Consider the following 19,807-nt stretch of genomic DNA (forward strand, 5'->3'; position numbering starts at 1 on the left):
CCGGTTTTTCCAGCCTAGACTTGAAGTACACGACTGGGCCAGAGGCCGGTCCCCTTCTTGCGGCCTACGATCCCTCTGTCTTCTGACAGATTTGGGGCGTACGGGTGCCTTCCTACACTCGCCGTACCCCCTAGGATCCCTTCTTAGAACGGAGCCTACTCCTCTGCTGCCCTCCTGGGCCTCTATCACTAGGCCCCTACTTGTGGAGCAGATCTCCTACTGAGACTCTACTCCCGGACTGTTCTTCTGAACTGTCCTCTCACTACTGAACCTCTCACTAACCGATCTGTCACCCTAAAATGGCTCCCCTTTATATATCCCTACTACTATAGTGCTCCCTTAAACTATTTCCTCCACCCACACCCACTACTGGTTCCCCCCACTCCAGCCAGGGTTAGGGCTCAGCAGGAAAACACATTGCATCTTTCCCTTCCAGCCGGCCTGGAGCAGTGTAGTGTTGGATGCAGGTGTTGGGGTTCCGGGCAGCACTCCCTCCTTACCTGAGAGAAGGAGACACCACACCTCTGGGTGAGGTGCAGTACCTCTGTGGCGACTGAACCCTCAAGGGCGCCACATTAGCATGGACTTCCACTGCAAATTTGGAAGTCTAGCCACAATCTAGGTCTGTTCAGTAAGGCCCAGGCATCATTTTGGTCTGTCAGATGAGAACCCGGTAGAAAAAGCTTGGGAAGCGCCAAAATATAATGGGTCCATCAGTATTCCATTCCAGACCATGCTATTCATGCCACTGGGCAGAAAAACAAAAACCAGAAACCCAATACACTGCCTACATTATCTCGTGTATCATTACAGTAAGTTGTGCATCCCAGAGGCCGAACCCTTTAAATTATTTTCCTGTTGCTTCTTTAATAGCAAATATTATGCAGTGCTGTACAAAGATTGCCACCCCTTACATCATTTAGATTTACAATGCCTTTTGTAATTTTTTTTAATAGAAAGTAAAGAAATGTTTAGCAGTGCAGCACCTCTTAATTCTTTTATTTCCTTTTTTACTTTGTAGCCTTTTTTCTACAAAACAGAATATCAACACTATAGGACTCTGTGATGCAGCATTGCTGACTAATTGTATTCCTATAACCTATACACAAGAAATCAGTTTGGGGTGGTGGAATGAGCTGAAAGATTACCTTTACTGAGGCCAAGTTTCATCATTGTCTTTGAGCCTTATTTTTCTGAAGTAAAAATGGAGCATGTAGGGATTTCTGCTTTATTCATTAATTTGTACCCCTTTTTAAGTTAATTTTACTTTGTTTTGTCTTTTTTTGGCATTGTGAGGATCAATTTGGTTATTCAGATGTTTTAGACAAAGTCACCATTTTCAGTTACTTGAAATGTTGCAAAAAGTTGGCAAAATTGTACTCCAGCACCCTACTAGAGCAAATGAATAATAATAATGCAAGACATTTCAAAGGATCAGGAAACTATTTGTCCTAAAATAAAAAACACAAAAAAGATAAAAAAGACAAAAGCATCTGGAATTCTACACAAAATTCATCAACACAAGTGCCATTTTGAAGAATTTGGGGCAAAAAAAAAAGACAACGAAGACTACAAGACAAAAAAAAAAAGTCACTTAAAAAAAAGCAAATGATGAATAAGGGTCTTAGAATAGACAAAATTAAAATACTCATGTTGGACGAAATATTAGCTACATCTTTAGACAGTGTAGGTTTAAACCATCTATTTGTTAATTTCCTTTCAAACCACATTTTAAATTAAAAAAGTTGGAACACTTCTTTATTAAATTCGGGGTATTGATGACATTTTCTTCATATGGGATGATTCCCCAGATTCATTAACAGTGAGAGCTGGAATCTGATGATTTGAACATTCATATTGCTAAGCCACCCTGTAGAAAAGAATATCTACACAATGTTAAAAAGAAAAAAAGCTATAAACTATACTAACTACAAATTCTCACACAAGCTTTTTTTCAAGAGGTTTAAAGACTGGATAAAGTTTTGCAGCACCTGCTCTCTAACAATAACACTCACCAATCCAGGATCAGAAATGAGGAAATCTCTAAGATAATTAATCAACGTAGATCGTCCTGTGATCTTTTTAAACATGTAATGGAAAGCAGCTTTTATTTTCCTATTACGTTCTCATGCACCTGTTGTATTGTAAAATGCATATTCTTAATTGTCACCATGTCAATTGATTTTCTAGATATGTACACGACCAATAATATTTTGCACATGTTAAATTCTTTCAACCATGCCAGAGACACAAGGTTTGAGGATTACATGAATATTAACCTTTCAGAATGAATGAGATATGTTGTTCACCATAGAAACAACAAGAATCCAAATGGTCTTTGATGTACGATTAAGGGTTTTATATAGAAATTCCAGCAATGTTTTCTAGGAAAATAAATTAGTTGAGTACCCTGTAAAAACAGACTTTTTGATACAAAGCAGGTCCATTACAAGAGCCATCATAGGAGTATAGTAAAAACATGGGGCCCGATACATTAAGACCGTTGTTTATGGCGGTCTTGATGAGATGGGCTGGAGTCAGATATTCCTGATTCATGAAGAGACATATACCTTTTCATGAATTAGGAGCTCTGGACGAGTTGCGTACACCTCTGTATACGCCAAGCCTCAAGTATAGCTGGAGTAAGAACTGTGGAGTAGCGAATGCTGTGTCATTAATTTGACAAGATGAGGTCACCATGCCCCAATCCCGCCCGCAGAGTAGCCCCTTCAATCGGAGTTGTACTGCAATACCTGAGAATGGCCACTACACAGTGAGCAGTGCTGTTCAGTCTCTGCAGACTATCTACATCAAGTGATCAGTGCGAGGTGCCGGGTGTCGAACTCCACAAATCTAATGAATTCAAACAACCCACCATACATCTAAATATTTAATCTTCTAGATGAGCAGTGAGTGTATAGCTAAAATAAAGAGACTTACACAGCATAATAAAAAAACAAAACATAACATGCTGTCAAAAAGTTTTTTTCTTTTTTTAATTGCTTTCCGACAATTTACAATAGCATTTAATAAATATCTGGGGTTTCTTCGAATACATCATGCTGTATACATCTGTCATTTTTTGCAAAACAAATTCATTACAATATTTATTTTATCCAGGAAACAACTGTGAAACACAGGAAAGTTCTGCCCTCTGAACAAACGCCATTTCAGTGTTATGATATTTAGTGACTGTAAAAATGCTCAAAAGGCATCTGAAGGATTTAATTAGCAAATTATCACAATATTTGAGATCGAAACGCTGAGCTCTCAAAATCAAATCTTTGTGACACTGTTTTCTAACCTGCAACCAAATATATTTGCCATGTGATTTTGTGCTTCATTGACTTTTTTTATTATTATTTTCTAATCGTAATTTTGTATCAGATCAATGAAAAAAAAAAAAAGTAGGGTTGTAGGGTTTTATCCCTGTAACGAAGAGGACTACTTCACATAGAGAAATTCATGGATTTGACTTCAAGGACATGCTCATTTCTGGCACCACTGATGCTCCAACACAAAGCCTACAATGAGATTGGCTAGAGAATTGGAAAGAGGTGGGTATTAGGACTTTGCACCCAGTCCAAAATGCTGTCCAAGAAGCACTAGTCTATAAATGAAAGCATTCCAATAAAAAAAAACCTGCTCACCATTGCAGACTGAGATATGGAGAAAACTGAAGAGACTTTTCCACGGTAATGTGATGTTCAGGAGCATTCTCAGGTGTGAACTGAGCTACAAGGAGGTGCCAAAAAACCTATCTTCTCGTCAAGATCTTACCTGATAACTACAGCCTCACAAGGGTGATCAATGAGCCACTAGTGACCTGCTTATCTGACAATATTTAGATCTTCAGCTTAAGGCCAAATTAGTATTGTGGGGCTGTATTTAAACTTGCCAATTTTGGCTATTAAATGCCCATTGCTTAGAAATGGGCTAACACGTCGCCTGTTTAGACAGGTTGACTTCACTTCTACGCGCACAGAAAAATTGTTAATGTGATTGCTCTGTGCACAAAGGATATAATTCTCGGCAGCACAAGTCCTGTTTATAAAGGACAATGCGCTGCCAAGAACGAGGAATTTTTTAGCATGCTTAAAAATCCTCACACACGATGAATAAGCACTTTGCTAGTTCATCGAGTAATTGGCGACCTGTTTAACTGGCCAATAATTGGAAAAGGAGCATTACTGGGAATGCTCATTCCCGATTATTAGCTAGTGTGAATGCACCCTAATGTAGAAAAGGAAAAATAGGACGTTGTAATCAAACTACCTTACTAATTAGATATTCCGAAAAATTAGTAAGCCGCCGGGGACTGAGCCGTGCTATAGACTAGTTTACAGTGCGGCTCGGTCCACGGCAGCTATTAAAGTAGGTTTTTCTCTGAAACATCGCAGTGTTTCACAGTCAAACATACCTGGCTGAAATCATACAGCCAGTGCCTGTACATGCTGCTCATGGATTGGGCAGCATGCATCAACTGTCAGGTTCACTTTAAAGAGTATTTCAGCTTCGCTCATTTTTGCATGTGGAGTCAGGGGACCTCTAGCTTACGGACAGAGGATGTGCAGGATATAGGGTCTTACTCATGTGACCCGGCGGGTACTTGCAGATGTGACATCACCAGACCTTCCTTACCTCCTGATGTTGAAGTGAGCAGAAATGAAATATCCCTTTAAAGCTAGTAAGCAAGCATTAAACAACACTATGACCACCATCTCTCTGGCCCCGTAAAAAAAACAAAACAACAGATGTTAGTTATATTAAAAAAGTCAATTTTTAAAAAAGTGTTGTGATTTAAATACTGTAAAAACGTTATCCAGGCTGTGTCAAATGAAGCAGTGAAAAATTAAGAAAATCTAAGGTGCAAAAGCATAAAAAAAAAGTGCTTAATGACAAAGCAATTGTTAGAATAGTCCTGGTTTAAGAGCACTGCCTGCACTGCCGCAGACACCACAAGTCTTTTCCATGTACCTTAGGACGCAAAATATGTAAACAATGGGAAAGGAAGATAGGAGGGTTAATTTAAGCTTTATTGTAATGGTATGTGCAATGCGTCTAACAATGCAACAGTATTATAAGGACTGATGCTGTCAGCAATGAATGGCTGATAACAGTCCGACAGGTTACAGGAGAGAACACTTTTGTACTTAGCACATTTTACCACTGACAAACTCTTCAGCCATTTAAAAAGTTATGCGACATGATTTATCAAATTCCATATATGCTCTTTAACTAACATGACTAAACCAAACAAATGATTTGCTGCTTTTTGAGCAGTTTTTAAACTTATTGTTGCTAACAGATGACATAAGTGCCATACAGAAGAAAAGAAAACATATCCATTTTCGGCAAGTTTTCCCCTAAATAGATTTAATTTGTTCCGGCTATACATGAGGGCAGAGTACAACTTTGTGCTCAATAATTTAAATTGGACATTCAATCTTTAAGCATTGCTTAAGTTCTCAATTCATTCTGGGTATAGCTTTAGGTTTGCTGCTGAGTGTTACATAAAAAAAAAAGCAGAGTTACCATTAAACATGCAGTCTGCATCACGGAAGGGAAAGAATGGAAATAGTGCTAAAGATGTATATACAAATGATAAAATGGTGAGTTATGCCCCAGATTTCTTTCTTGAGTAAAAATGCAATCGAGGTACAGCACAAACACTAAACAGCAGCAACAAGTAGACCGATCTCACTGGAGACTTCTAGAAGTGTGACATGTCTTCAAGTAGCCAGTCATCAACATAAACCTAACACATGGGCGTCCATCCTCATCCTACAGCAATGACTAATACAGTAGACATTACTTCAGACGTTTTCTTTACGCCGGCAATTCATGAATACCAATATCTATGTTTCTCTTCTGCAAATTCATTATCTAAAGGAGGAGATAATTAAACAAATGTTAAAAACACATGCGATATAATGAAAAATATCTATAAAACAAGTGCAAATAGTAAGAGTGAGGAACCGGTTACCTATTTAAATTATTTTTCTTGATGAAGGGCTTCAATAAAGGCTTCAAGTTTTTCCTGGATTTCACGCACTTTTTCTAAAGGGGATAAAAGAAAACATTAAAAGGAATTCCCAAATATCCTAATATACAGTGGCTTGTGAAAGTATTCACCCCCCTTTGCTTTTTACCTATTTTGTTACATTATAACCAGTGTTTAGATATTTTTGTAATCCAATTTGTGTGTGATGCATCAGCACTAAATCTAAGTTGGTGAAATGAAGAGAGAAAAATCTAGGCATAAATTAAAATTTATGGGATCAAATAACTAAAAAGTGGCATATGCATATGTATTCACCCCTTTTGCTATGAAGCCCTCAAAAATTTATGGTGCAAGCAAGTACCTTCATAAGGAAGTCCACCATTGTGCAATCTAAGTGTCACATGGTCTGTCAGTATATACACACCTTTTCTCAAAGGCCACAGAGGCTGCAACACCATTAAGCGAGAGGCACCACTAACCAAACAACAACATGAAGACCAAAGAGAGCTTCAAACATGTCAGGGACAAAGTTGTTGAGAAGTACAAGTCAGGGTTGGGTTATCAAAAAAAAAATCCCAATCTCTGATGATCCCCCAGAGAACCATGAAATTCATTATCATCAAATGAAAAGAACATGGTACCACAACAAACCTGCCAAGAGAGGACCACCCACCAAAACTCTCAGCCCAGGTAAGGAAGGCATTAATCAGAGAGGCAGCACAGAGACCAAAACGTAACCCTGGAGGAGCTGCAGAGTTCCAAAGCAGAGACTGGAGTATCTGTCCATACGGCCACAATAAGCCTTACACTCTATAGAGGTGGCTTTTATGGAAGAGTGGACAGAAAAAGCCTTTATTTTACACACAAAAATTGTTAGGCTCGTTTTGAGTTTGCCAAGAGACATGTGGGAGACTCCCCAAATGTATGGAGGAAGGAGCTCTAGTCAGATGAGACCAAAATTGAACTTTTTGGCCACCAAGATAAACTCTCTGGTCTGGTCTGGCACCAAACCAACACAGCTCATCACCCCAAGAACACCATCCCCACAGTGAAACATGGTGGTGGCAGAATCATGCTGTGGGGATGTTTTTCGGCAGCAGGGACAGGGAAAATGGTCTGACTCGAGGGGAAGATGGATCGAGCGAAATAAAGGGATATTTTTGAGCAAAACCTGTTTCAGTCTGTCAGTGATTTGAGCCTGGGATGGAGGTTCACCTTCCAACAATACAATGACCCAAAGCATACTGCTAAAGCAACACTCGAGTGGTTAAGGGGAAACGTGTAAATGTTTTGGCGTGGCCTAGTCAAAGCCCAGACTTTGACCCCTTAAGCCCCGCGGGTGGTTTGCACGTTAATGACCGGGCCAATTTTTACAATTCTGACCACTGTCACTTTATGAGGTAATTACTCTGGAACGCTTCAACGGATCCCCCTGATTCTGAGATTGTTTTTTCGTGACATATTGTACTTCATGATTGTGGAAAAATTTCTTCGATATCACTTGCGTTTATTTGTGAAAAAAATGGAAATTTGGCGAAAATTTTGAAAATTTTGCAATTTTCAAAATTTGAATTTTTAAGCCCTGAAATCAGAGCGATATGTCACACAAAAGAGTTAATAAATAACATTTCCCACATGTCTACTTTACATCAGCACAATTTTGGAACCAAAATTTTTTTTTGTTAGGGAGCTATAAGGGTTAAAAGTTGACCAGCGATTTCTCATTTTTCCAACAAAATTTACAAAACCATTTTTTTAGGGACCACATCACATTTGAAGTCACTTTGAGAGGTCTTTATGACAGAAAATACCCAAAAGTGACACCATTCTAAAAACTGCACCCCTCAAGGTGCTCAAAACCACATTCAAGAACTTTATTAACCCTTCAGGTGCTTCACAGGAATTTTTTGAATGTGGAAGAAAAAAATGAACATTTAACTTTTTTCACAAAAATGTTACTTTAGACCCAATTTTTTTTATTTTCACAGGGGTAACAAGAAAAAATGGACCCCAAAATTTGTTGTGCAATTTCCCCTGGGCACGCAGATACCCAATATTTGGGGAAAAAATACTGTTTGGGCGCACGGCAGGGCTCGGAAGGGAAGGAGCGCCATTTGACTTTTTGATTGTAAAATTTGCTTGAATAATTAGCGGACGCCATGTTGTGTTTGGAGAGCCCATGTGTGCCCAAACTTTGGAGCTCCCCCACAAGTGACCCCATTTTGGAAACTAGACCCCCCAAGGCACCTTTCTAGATGCATAGTGAGCACTTGGAACCCCCAGGTGCTTCACAAATTGATTCGTAACAATGAAAAAGTGAAAAAAAAAAACACTTTTTCATTTTTATGAATCAATTTGTGAAGCACCTGAGGGTTCCAAGTGCTCACAATGCATCTAGATAGGTGCCTTGGGGGGTCTAGTTTCCAAAATGGGGTCACTTGTGGGGGAGCTCCAATGTTTGGGCACACAGCGGCTCTCCAAACGCAACATGGTGTCGCTAACAATTTGAGCCGATTTTCCGTTAAATTTGTTAGAGGACACCATGTTGCATTTAGAGAGTCCCTGTGTGCCCAAACATTGGAGCTCCCCCACAAGTGACCCCATTTTGGAAACTAGACCCCCCAAGGCACCTATCTAGATGCATAGTGAGCACTTGGAACCCCCAGGTGCTTCACAAATTGATTCGTAACAATGAAAAAGTGAAAAAAAAAACACTTTTTCATTTGTATGAATCAATTTGTGAAGCACCTGAGGGTTCCAAGTGCTCACTATGCATCTAGATAGGTGCCTTGGGGGATCTAGTTTCCAAAATGGGGTCACTTGTGGGGGAGCTCCAATATTTGGGCACACAGGGACTCTCTAAATGCAACATGGTATCCGCTAACAAATTGAATGGAAAATCGGCTCAAATTGTTAGCGGACACCACATTGCGTTTGGAGAGCCCCTCTGTGCCCAAACTTTGGAGCTCCCCCACAAGTGACCCCATTTTGGAAACTAGACCCCCCAAGGCACCTATCTAGATTCATAGTGAGCACTTGGAACCCCAGGTGCTTCACAAATTGATTCATAAAAATGAAAAAGTGAAAAAAAAAACACTTTTTCATTTTTACGAATTAATTTGTGAAGCACCTAGGGGTTCCAAGTGCTCACTATGCATCTAGATAGGTGCCTTGGGGGGTCTAGTTTCCAAAATGGGGTCACTTGTGGAGGAGCTGCAATGTTTGGGCACACAGGGACTCTCCAAATGCAACATGATATCCGCTAACAATTTGAGCCGACAATTTGTTAGCGGATATCATGTTGCATTTGGAGAGTCCCTGTGTGCCCAAACATTGGAGCTCCCCCACAAGTGACCCCATTTTGGAAACTAGACCCCCCAAGGCACCTATCTAGATTCATAGTGAGCACTTGGAACCCCAGGTGCTTCACAAATTGATTCATAAAAATGAAAAAGTGTTTTTTTTTTTCACTTTTTCATTTTTACGAATCAATTTGTGAAGCACCTGGGGGTTCCAAGTGCTCACTATGCATCTAGAAAGGTGCCTTGGGGGGTCTAGTTTCCAAAATGGGGTCACTTGTGGGGGAGCTCCAAAGTTTGGGCACAGAGGGGCTCTCCAAACGCAATGTGGTGTCCGCTAACAATTTGAGCCGATTTTCCATTCAATTTGTTAGCGGATACCATGTTGCATTTAGAGAGTCCCTGTGTGCCCAAACATTGGAGCTCCCCCACAAGTGACCCCATTTTGGAAACTAGACCCCCAAGGCACCTATCTAGATTCATAGTGAGCACTTGGAACCCCAGGTGCTTCACAAATTGATTCATAAAAATGAAAAAGTGTTTTATTTTCACTTTTTCATTTTTACGAATCAATTTGTGAAGCACCTGGGGGTTCTAAGTGCTCACTATGCATCTAGATAGGTGCCTTGGGGGGGTCTAGTTTCCAAAATGGGGTCACTTGTGGGGGAGCTCCAATGTTTGGGCACACAGGGGCTCTCCAAACGCAACATGGCGTCCGCTAACAATTTGAGCCGATTTTCCATTCAATTTGTTAGCGGACACCATGTCGCGTTTGGAGAGCCCGTGATGTGCCTAAACAGTGGAGCTCCCCCACAAGTGTCCCCATTTTGGAAACTATACCCCTCAAAGATTTTATTAAGGTGTATAGTGAACATTTTGAACCCAGAGGTACGGCACATTATTTGTTTACATTAGGTCATCATATTGAATAAGTTGTCATTATTCTTGAGCGCAAGTGCTCGCTACTTGAGTTTGCATCGGGTACTCAGGTATGCACCATGTACAGCGTGTGCTCGAGTGACATGCTCGAGTCCCTGCTCCGCATGTTTCACGGTTATTATACACCCAAAAAAAAAACATGCGGGGATCGCTCGTGCATGGCAGGCAATCCCCGTAAAGTTTTTTGGCCGCGAAGCATATGGGGCAGAGACTCGAGCATGTCACTCAAATACCCACGATACTAAATGCATACCAGAGCACCCGATGCAAACTCAAGTAGCGAGCACTTGCTCTCAACACTAGTCGCCATATCGTCATCTTTTTTTCTTACTTTTGAAAAAAATCCCAACCCCAGCCCTAACCCTAGCACAACCCTAGCCCCAGCACAACCCTAGCCCCAGCACAACCCTAGCCCCAGCACAACCCTAGCCCCAGCACAACCCTAGCCCCAGCACAACCCTAGCCCCAGCACAACCCTAGCCCCAGCACAACCCTAGCCCCAAACCCAGCCCTAACCCTAGCCCAATCCTAACTCAAGAGTTTATTTTTGACGCCGTTCCTTGTGCGGTATAAGTGATTAGACGACTTTATTCTTCGGGTCGGTGTGATTACAGCAATGCCAGAATCATATGGGGTTTTTATGACTGACAGCTGTCACACACTAAAAGACGCATTTTTTGTAAAATCTAGTTTTTGCATCGCCATATTTTGAGAGCTATAATTTTTCCAGATTTTGGCAGTCATGTGACGGCTCGTTTTTTGCGGGATGACTTGACGTTGTTATTGGTGCCATTTTCAGGCACGTGACATTTTTTGATCGCTTTCTATTCCGATTTTTGGGAGGCAGAATAAACAAAAACCAACAATTCAGGAATTGTTTTTTTTTTTTTTTTTTTTTTTATTCTGTTCCGCGTGTGGTAAAATTGATGAGGCAGCTTTACTCTTCGGGTCAGTACGTTTACAGCGGTACCACATTTGTATCATTTTTCTATGTTTTGGCGCTTATACACAATAAAAGCTATTTTATAGAAAAAAATATTTTTTAGTATCGCTTTATTCTGAGAGCTATAACTTTTTTATTTTTCGGCTGATGGAGCTATATGGCGGCTTATTTTTTGCGGGACGAGATGACGTTTTCAGCGGTATCATTTTTATTTATATGCGTCTTTTTGATCGCGTGTTATTCCACTTTTTGTTTGGCGGTATGGTGATAAAGCATTGTTTTTTGCTTGTTTTTTTTTTTACCGTGTTCACTGAAGGGGTTAACTAGTGGGACAGTTTTATAGGTCAGGTTGTTCCGGACGCGGCGATACCAAATATGTGTACTTTTATTGTTTTTTTTTATTTTTTTTATAATAATATTTATTGATGGGTACATTATATTTTTATTTTTGGTGTATTATTTTTTTTATAATATTTTTGCACTTTTTTTTTTTTTTTTTTTTCCACTTTCACACAGTTTATACACTTTATTACTTTGTCCCACTCTGGGACTTTCACTTTTTTTTTTCTGATCGCCTGCATGGCACAGGAATGGAGCACCATCCCTATGCCATGAAGGCTGTCAGAAGTGCACAGTGTGAAGATTGCTTGGAGATGCACTGCGCATGTCCAAGCAATCTTCCTGCTCTCTGGTGACCCGGATGTTGTCATGACGACATCGGGTCGTCATGGCAACACCCGGGAAGCCTTTGCAGACTGCGCTGGAAGCCGGAAGAGGAGGTGAGTATCGCCGATCACCTCCCCTTGCCCCCGCAATGCCGCGATCGACTTCGATCGACTTCGATCGCAGCATCGCGGGGGTTAATGTGCTGGGAGCGGTGCGTGACCGCTCCCTGCACATAGTACCGGGTGTCAGCTGTGACAATCAGCTGACACCCGGCGGCGATCGCGCCCGCACAGCCTGTGTGCGCGCGCGATCGCGATGACGTACTAATACGGGTCTGGCTCTTAAGTCCCAGGGCACAGACGCGTATTAGTACGTCAGATGTTATTAAGGGGTTAATCCAATTGAGAATCTGTGGTCATAATTGAAGATTGCTGTTCAACAGAGGAAATTTGAAGGAGCTGGAGCAGTTTTGCCTTGAGGAATGGGCAAAATTCCCAGTGGCAAGATGTGGAAAGCCTTATCCAAAGTGACTTGCAGCTTTAATTGCTGCAAAAGGAGGCTCTACAACGTACTGACTTGGGGGGGGGGGGGGGGGGGGGAGTGAACAGTTATGCACACTTGACATTTTCTGTCATTTTGTCCCATTTGTTGTTTGCTTCACAATAAAAGGGAAAACAAATGTTCACAGTTGTAGTCATGTTCTTTACATGAACTGATGCAAACCCTCAAAAAAACAGGGAAATTCCAAGTTGAGAGCAAAACACGAAAAATGCCAAGGGTGGGGAGGGGGATTCAGAGTAAATACTTTCAAAAGCCAATATCTTTTCCAGTATGGAAAAGTTACGTCATTCTGTGAATTATAAAGGCGGTCTCAGAGTACAGAGACGATTAGAACTGTTTGTGACCAGAAAAATTTCATTACTCCTAATGCAAATTAATGGATAGTTCTGTAAAGTAAAAAAAAAAGCTTTTTGAAGTGCATGTTTTAAAGCATTTAAGGTCTTGGGGCTTAAACAAGTGCAAAGAACAAGGGTTACGTTAGCTTAAAATTACGTATCTGAATAGCACCTGTTCTTCTACATTACCGAAGGGATGACTATGAACATTCACTAATCCATGACTTCTCTTTTAACATAATATCTTTATTCTCCACAGCAGCGGTGAAATTCACACCAGTCAATCTGAACATAGCATAAACTTAAAAGGTATTAATAACCCAATATCAGACCTTTTCAATTTAAAGAATAAAAAAACCCAAGCACTAATAGCAACCCGTGAGCGATAACCAAGCTTGTCTCATTAAATATATACACTGCTCAAAAAAATAAAGGGAACACTCAAATAACACATCCTAGATCTGAATGAATGAAATATTCTCATTGATTACTTTGTTCTGTACAAAGTTGAATGTGCTGACAACAAAATCACACAAAAATCATCAATGGAAATCAAATGTATTAACCAATAGAGACCTGGATATGGAGTCCCCCCCAAAATGAAAGTGGAAAAACACACTACAGGCTGATCCAACATTGATGTAATGTCCTTAAAACAAGTCAAAATGAGGCTCAGTATTGTGTGTTGCCTCCACGTGCCTGTATGACCTCCCTACAACGCCTGGGCATGCTCCTGATAAGGTTGCGGATGGTCTCCTGTGGGATCTCCTCCCAGACCTGGACTAAAGCATCCGCCAACTCCTGGACAGTCTGTGGTGCAACGTGACGTTTGTGGATGGAGCGAGACATGATGTCCCATATGCTCATTTGGATTCAGGTCTGGAGAACAGGCGGGCCAGTCCATAGCTTCAATGCCTTCATCTTGCAGGAACTGCTGACACACTCCAGCCACATGAGGTCTGGCAATGTCCTGCATTAGGAGGAACCCAGGGCCAACAACAGCAGCATATGGTCTCATAAGGGCTCTGAGGATCTCATCTCGGTACCTAATAGCAGTCAGGCTACCTCTGGCGAGCACATGGAGGGTTGTGCGGCCCTCCAAAGAAATGCCACCCCGCACCATTACTGACCCACTGCCAAACCGGTCATGCTGGAGGATGTTGCAGGCAGAAGATCGCTCTCCACAGCGTCTCCAGACTCTGTCACGTCTGTCACATGTGCTCAGTGTGAACCTGCTTTCATCTGTGAAGAGCACAGGGCGCCAGTGGTGACTTTGCCAATCCTGGTGTTCTGTGGCAAATGCCAAGCGTCCTGCACGGTGTTGGGCTGTGAGCACAACCCCCATCTGTGGACGTCGGGCCCTCACACAACCCTCATGGAGTCAGTTTCTAACAGTTTGTGCAGACACGTGCACATTTGTGGCCTGCCGGAGATCATTTTGCAGGGCTCTGGCAGTGCTCCTCCTGTTCTTCCTTGCACAAATGCGGAGGTGGCGGTCCTGCTGCTGAGTTGTTGCCCTCCTACGGCCCCCTCCACGTCTCCTGGTGTACTGGCCGGTCTCCTGGTAGCGCCTCAAGCCTCTGGACACTACGCTGACAGACACAGCAAACCTTCTTGCCACAGCTCGCATTGATGTGCCATCCTGGATGGGCTGCACTACCTGAGCAACTTCTGTGGGTTGTAGAGTCCGTCTCATGCTACCATGAGTGTGAAAGTACAACCAACATTCAGAAGTGACCAAAACATCAGCCAGAAAGCATTGGCACTGAGATGTGGTCTGTGGTCCCCACCTGCAGAACCACTCCTTTATTGAGTGTGTCTTGATAATTGCCAATAATTTCCATCTATTGTCTATTCCATTTGCACAACAGCATGTGAAATTGATTGTCAATCAGTGTTGCTTCCTAAGTGGACAGTTTGATTTCCTTGGAGTTATATTCTGTTGTTTAAGTGTTCCCTTTTTTTTTGAGCAGTGTACATAAATTTCAGGAAAATAGGATGACTGAAACATTATAGTTAAAAACAGACTTCTTTAAAAGCGATACCTTTTTAATTGCACATGTCTACTAGAATTTGCAGATTCTCTTAGGGAAAATGTACAGTGGTGGCCAAAAGTATTGGCACCCCTGCAATTCTGTCAGATAATACTCAGTTTCTTCCTGAAAATGATTGCAATCACAAATTCTTTGGTATTATCTTCATTTAATTTGCTTGCAAGGAAAAAACACAAAAGAGAATGAAGCAAAAATCAAATCATTGATCATTTCACGCAAAACTCCAAAAATGGGCCAGACAAAAGTATTGGCACCCTCAGCCTAATACTTGGTTGCACAACCTTTAGCCAAAATAACTGCGAACAACCGCTTCCGGTAACCATCAATGAGTTTCTTACAATGCTCTGCTGGAATTGTAGACCATCTTCTTTGGCAAACTGCTCCAGGTCCCTGATATTTGAAGGGTGCCTTCTCCAAACTGCCATTTTGAGATCTCTCCACAGGTGTTCTATGGGATTCAGGTCTGGACTCATTGCTGGCCACCTTAGAAGTCTCCAGTGCTTTCTCTCAAACCATTTTATAGTGCTTTTGGAAGTGTGTTTTGGGTCATTGTCCTGCTGGAAGACCCATGACCTCTGAGGGAGACCCAGCTTTCTCACACTGGGCCCTACATTATGCTGCAAAATTTGTTGGTAGTCTTCAGACTTCATAATGCCATGCACACGGTCAAGCAGTCCAGTGCCAGAGGCAGCAAAGCAACCCCAAAACATCAGGGAACCTCCGCCATGTTTGACTATAGGGACCGTGTTCTTTTCTTTGAATGTCTTTTTTTTTTTTCCTGTACACTCTAGGTTGATGCTTTTTCCAAAAAGCTCTACTTTTGTCTCATCTGACCAGAGAACATTCTTCCAAAACATTTTAGGCTTTCTCAGGTAAGTTTTGGCAAACTCCAGCCTGGCTTTTTTATGTCTCGGGGTAAGAAGTGGGGTCTTCCTGGGTATCCTACCATACAGTCCCTTTTCATTCAGACGCCGACGGATAGTACGGGTTGACACTGTTGTACCCTCGGACTGCAGGGCAGCTTGAACTTGTTTGGATGTTAGTCGAGGTTCTTTATCCACCATCCGCACAATCTTGCGTTGAAATCTCTCGTCAATTTTTATTTTCCGACCACATCTAAGGAGGTTAGCCACAGTGCCACAGGGCTTTAAACTTCTTGATGACACTGCGCACGGAAGACACAGGAACATTCAGGTCTTTGGAGATGGACTTGTAGCCTTGAGATTGCTCATGCTTCCTCACAATTTGGTTTCTCAAGTCCTCAGACAGTTCTTTGGTCTTCTTTCTTTTCTCCATGCTCAATGTGGTACACACAAGGACACAGGACAGAGGTTGAGTCAACTTTAATCCATGTTAACTGGCTGCAAGTGTGATTTAGTTATTGCCAACACCTGTTAGGTGCCACAGGTAAGTTACAGGTGCTGTTAATTACACGAATTAGAGAAGCATCACATGATTTTTCAAACAGTGCCAATACTTTTGTCCACCCCCTTTTTTAGGTTTGGTGTGGAATTCTATCGAATTTGGCTTTAGGACAATTTTTTGTGTTTTTTCATTGAAGACAAATTAAATGAAGATAATACCAAAGAATTTGTGATTGCAATCATTTTCAGGATGAAACTGAGTATTATCTGACAGAATTGCAGGGGTGCCAATACTTTTGGCCACCACTGTACATAGGTGCTTTGATTCCCGCTTACAAGTCAAAAATGGCATTTCACAGTTAAAATATTCATGAACAGAATTAAAGGGGTTGTCCACTACTAGATAACCACTTCTTACTAGTGTCACGTATGTAGCAGGTTTGAAAGACAGTCATTCTGGATCCGGCTGTAGAATGTCGCTGCGTTTGGCCTTGCAGACTATTTCTTGATCCTTTCATCATCCCTCCCTCTTAGGACCCAGCTTTGATCTCCACCTTCTGCTGCTAATTAACACAACCTTGTTGGACCTTTAAGTACTCTCAGTTTCTCCAGGGAGTCGCTGGAGAAAGAACTCCAGATCTGAACAGAGGAATTTATTCTATCAGTCGGCTAGATTCTTCTTGGAGTTCCTTTGTGTATTGTAGTTGTGATCTCTCTGGTGCCTTCTCAAAGCTAAGTGTATCCCCTTGTTTCTCTTGTTTGTCTTTAGTTGCAGTGGGACTGACTAGTGCTCACCCCTCCCCCTCCCTACCTAGGGCCCCTAGCTCTAGGGACAACCAGGGCTAAGGTATCCTGCTCCGCGATATGTGCGAAACCTATTTATGGACGATAGGGGAGTCAGGGAGTTGTTAGATCTGCTTAGGGGTCTCCACTTTCACTTTCCCCGTCATCGTACGCTGGGTCCTTCTCATACCTAGCATGGCAACTAACTCCAGTCTACTGCAGAAAAAAGACTGCATACTGGCATCTCTCCACCGAATCTCTTGGCGGTCACGTGACTTCCACTGTGATGGAATAGAGAAGGCTGGAGTAGATAAGCACAGATTGACTGTAGTGGTCATGTGACCGCTGGGAGACATATTGGTGAGATCAGATGAGCGCAGCTGGTCCAGTAGGAGGATAGTATGTTCGTTTTTTTCTTTCTGTAAACTGGAGAAATTACAAAAAGGTTGTACATCATTGGACAACGCCTTTAAATGGGTTTTCGTACATCATTGGACAACGCCTTTAAATGGGTTTTCCAGGATAACAATATTGAAGAATTATCGAATCAAATGGCTAGACTCTTTGGGTTTACAAATATTCCTTTATATGCAAGTTTCTCCCTCTAAAAATAAGGCTCGTGACCAAGAGATCTTCGTACCTAACTTTTTGTCTATTGGGTGAAGTGAAGGCAGCATTACCAGCGTCGCTACTTTCATACAACGACTAAGTAAGAGAGAAAAACTGTTTTGGGGGCATCAATTTCCTAGTCGCTGTCAGCAGAATATTAGTGTAATATAACAAGAAAAACGACATGAAATGATGGCTGCATATTATGTGCATTAGAAGGGCATTTGTATGAAGGCATGAAGACTGTTTTGCGAACGTAATCAAACAAGACAATACTATCCAACTTCCTACATGAATTGCAACAAAAAACACTGCTTACCTATTGCCTAACAGGCCTGCAATTAAACACACCAGGGGGGAAAAAAAGCAGCCAAGGTCCTTACAAAACTATTTATTACTACTGCTATTTAGACAAGCCAAACAGAACAGATAAAAGTATAAAATAGAGGATGTAAATGAAAGAGCAATGACAATTCAGACGAGTGAGCAAACGTCCTACATGGAAATAAACTCCAAATCTTATTCCTAAAAAGGGAAGATGGATACCACCCACATAACAGCAAACAGCAGCTGGCTGGTACAGGCCACATCCTGTGCTTATCTTCTACTGTCGGCATGATGAATAGGAAACCCACGCATGAAACAGAGCTATATGGGTGTGAGCCACCAATACCCCACTTTAGTCATCCCTTAGAGAAGCTCTATAAGGTAATACTGTACATACCATTAAAGGGAACCTGTCATGTCCTATCTACACTGCCCCCATAGTGTTGTTAGTGATGCAATGTGCATAACTAAAACGCTATTTTTATTAAAATTGGTGGTAATATAATGAGTATATAGCATTTTAAATATTCTATCCTATCTGCTCGTTTTAGTCATAGGGGTGTAGTCCTGGTATTCAGTCAGGGATGGCACAGCCCACGTATTTGAATTTTGCTCCTGGCTAGCGCCAACATAAGCGAGGCGCTTGCGCAGTTTTACATCGCCAGCGTCGGCTCCTTTCCTGTGCGTAACAACACTATGGGGGCAGTGTAGATAGGACATGACAGGTTCCCTTTAACTATATCTGTCTAAGTAATGAACTGTGGCACTGAGCTCACCTGCAGAGCCCTGGGTTACAACCCTTTGACCCCTCAAAACACGTTCACTAAAATATAGACCAAAAGCAGAAGGATAAAACTGACGGAATCAAAGTGGAGAATTGCTTAGTAGAACAAAAAAAAAATTGACGTTTCAAACTACAGCGCACTGCTGTAGAGAGGAAGTAGTTCCAGAATGGAATAGTAATTTCATAGTTTTTATTCCAACGTACATGAAGTAAGAAACGCGTAAAAATAAAAACTAGGAAATCAGTATTTTATTCTGAAACGGCTTCCTCTCTACAACTGCGCGGTCTACTTTGAAACGTCATTCTCCTTTTTCTACTAATTGATATGCAAGAGTGAGCTTGCTTTCATTTCCTGATCAGACTGAAGCAGCTGTAATATTTGTGGGCAATTATTGGAGTTGTGACAATCACCAACTTTTCAGGTGAGCAAGATAAGGTAAGAGAGGAGAATTGCTCAGAATTCTAACTTATTCACCAGAACGAAATCTATGCGGAAACAGAATTATCAAATTTCAGCTTCGATGCCTACAGAGCTAGGATTGGAGAGTTACAGTAATACAGGCCATAGCATGTATGTCTGGCCGTCTACACCTACACCATCACCACCACTGGCAATGTCGGCTGTTTTTCCAGAGCCACACTGAGATCCGTGATGTATCCTAGCCAGATTGTGCAACAAATGTACACTTTGTCACTACTGAGGTCATTACTATGGGTCGGCGTTAGTGAAATGTCTCCTGGAAAGCCCTTTCACCGAGCCTACAATTAACATAGGGCAGAGTAATATTTAAAAATAAACAAACAAACAAACTAAAGACCAAAGTATGTAAATGGAAGTCTTGATTCAGGTGAAAAGCTACATACACAGACCACCCATATAAAGGGGGGGGGGGGGAGAGGGAGGGGGGAGGGAGGAGAGGGGAGGGGGGAGGGAGGAGAGGGGAGGGGGGAGGGAGGAGAGGGGAGGGGGGAGGGAGGAGAGGGGAGGGAGGAGAGGGGAGGGGGGAGGGAGGAGAGGGGAGGGGGGAGGGAGGAGAGGGGAGGGGGGAGGGAGGAGAGGGGAGGGGGGAGGGAGGAGAGGGGAGGGGGGAGGGAGGAGGGGGGAGGGAGGGGGGGAGGGAGGAGGGAGGAGGGGGAGG

The 19,807-nt window shown here is 42.1% G+C and overlaps 1 protein-coding gene across 10 annotated transcripts in view; it reads right to left on the bottom strand.

The window, feature by feature from the left end:
• Window positions 1–3,376: 3,376 nt before the first annotated feature.
• The window catches only part of OPA1 (OPA1 mitochondrial dynamin like GTPase), a 126,898-nt gene continuing 110,467 nt past the window's right edge, over window positions 3,377–19,807 (bottom strand). For all 10 annotated transcript variants that reach the window (XM_073675069.1, XM_073675067.1, XM_073675068.1 and 7 more), the window contains 2 exons: window positions 5,987–6,060; window positions 3,377–5,886 (listed from right to left, as the gene is read on the bottom strand). In XM_073675069.1, coding sequence (XP_073531170.1) covers window positions 5,996–6,060 — 65 coding nt within the window. In that variant the 3' untranslated portion in view covers window positions 3,377–5,886; window positions 5,987–5,995. The remainder of the gene's footprint in view (window positions 5,887–5,986; window positions 6,061–19,807) is intronic.

Source organism: Phyllobates terribilis, unplaced genomic scaffold (assembly GCF_046119375.1).
Source record: "Phyllobates terribilis strain yellow unplaced genomic scaffold, ASM4611937v1 Scaffold_3__8_contigs__length_932513732, whole genome shotgun sequence".
Classification (NCBI taxonomy): domain Eukaryota; kingdom Metazoa; phylum Chordata; class Amphibia; order Anura; family Dendrobatidae; genus Phyllobates; species Phyllobates terribilis.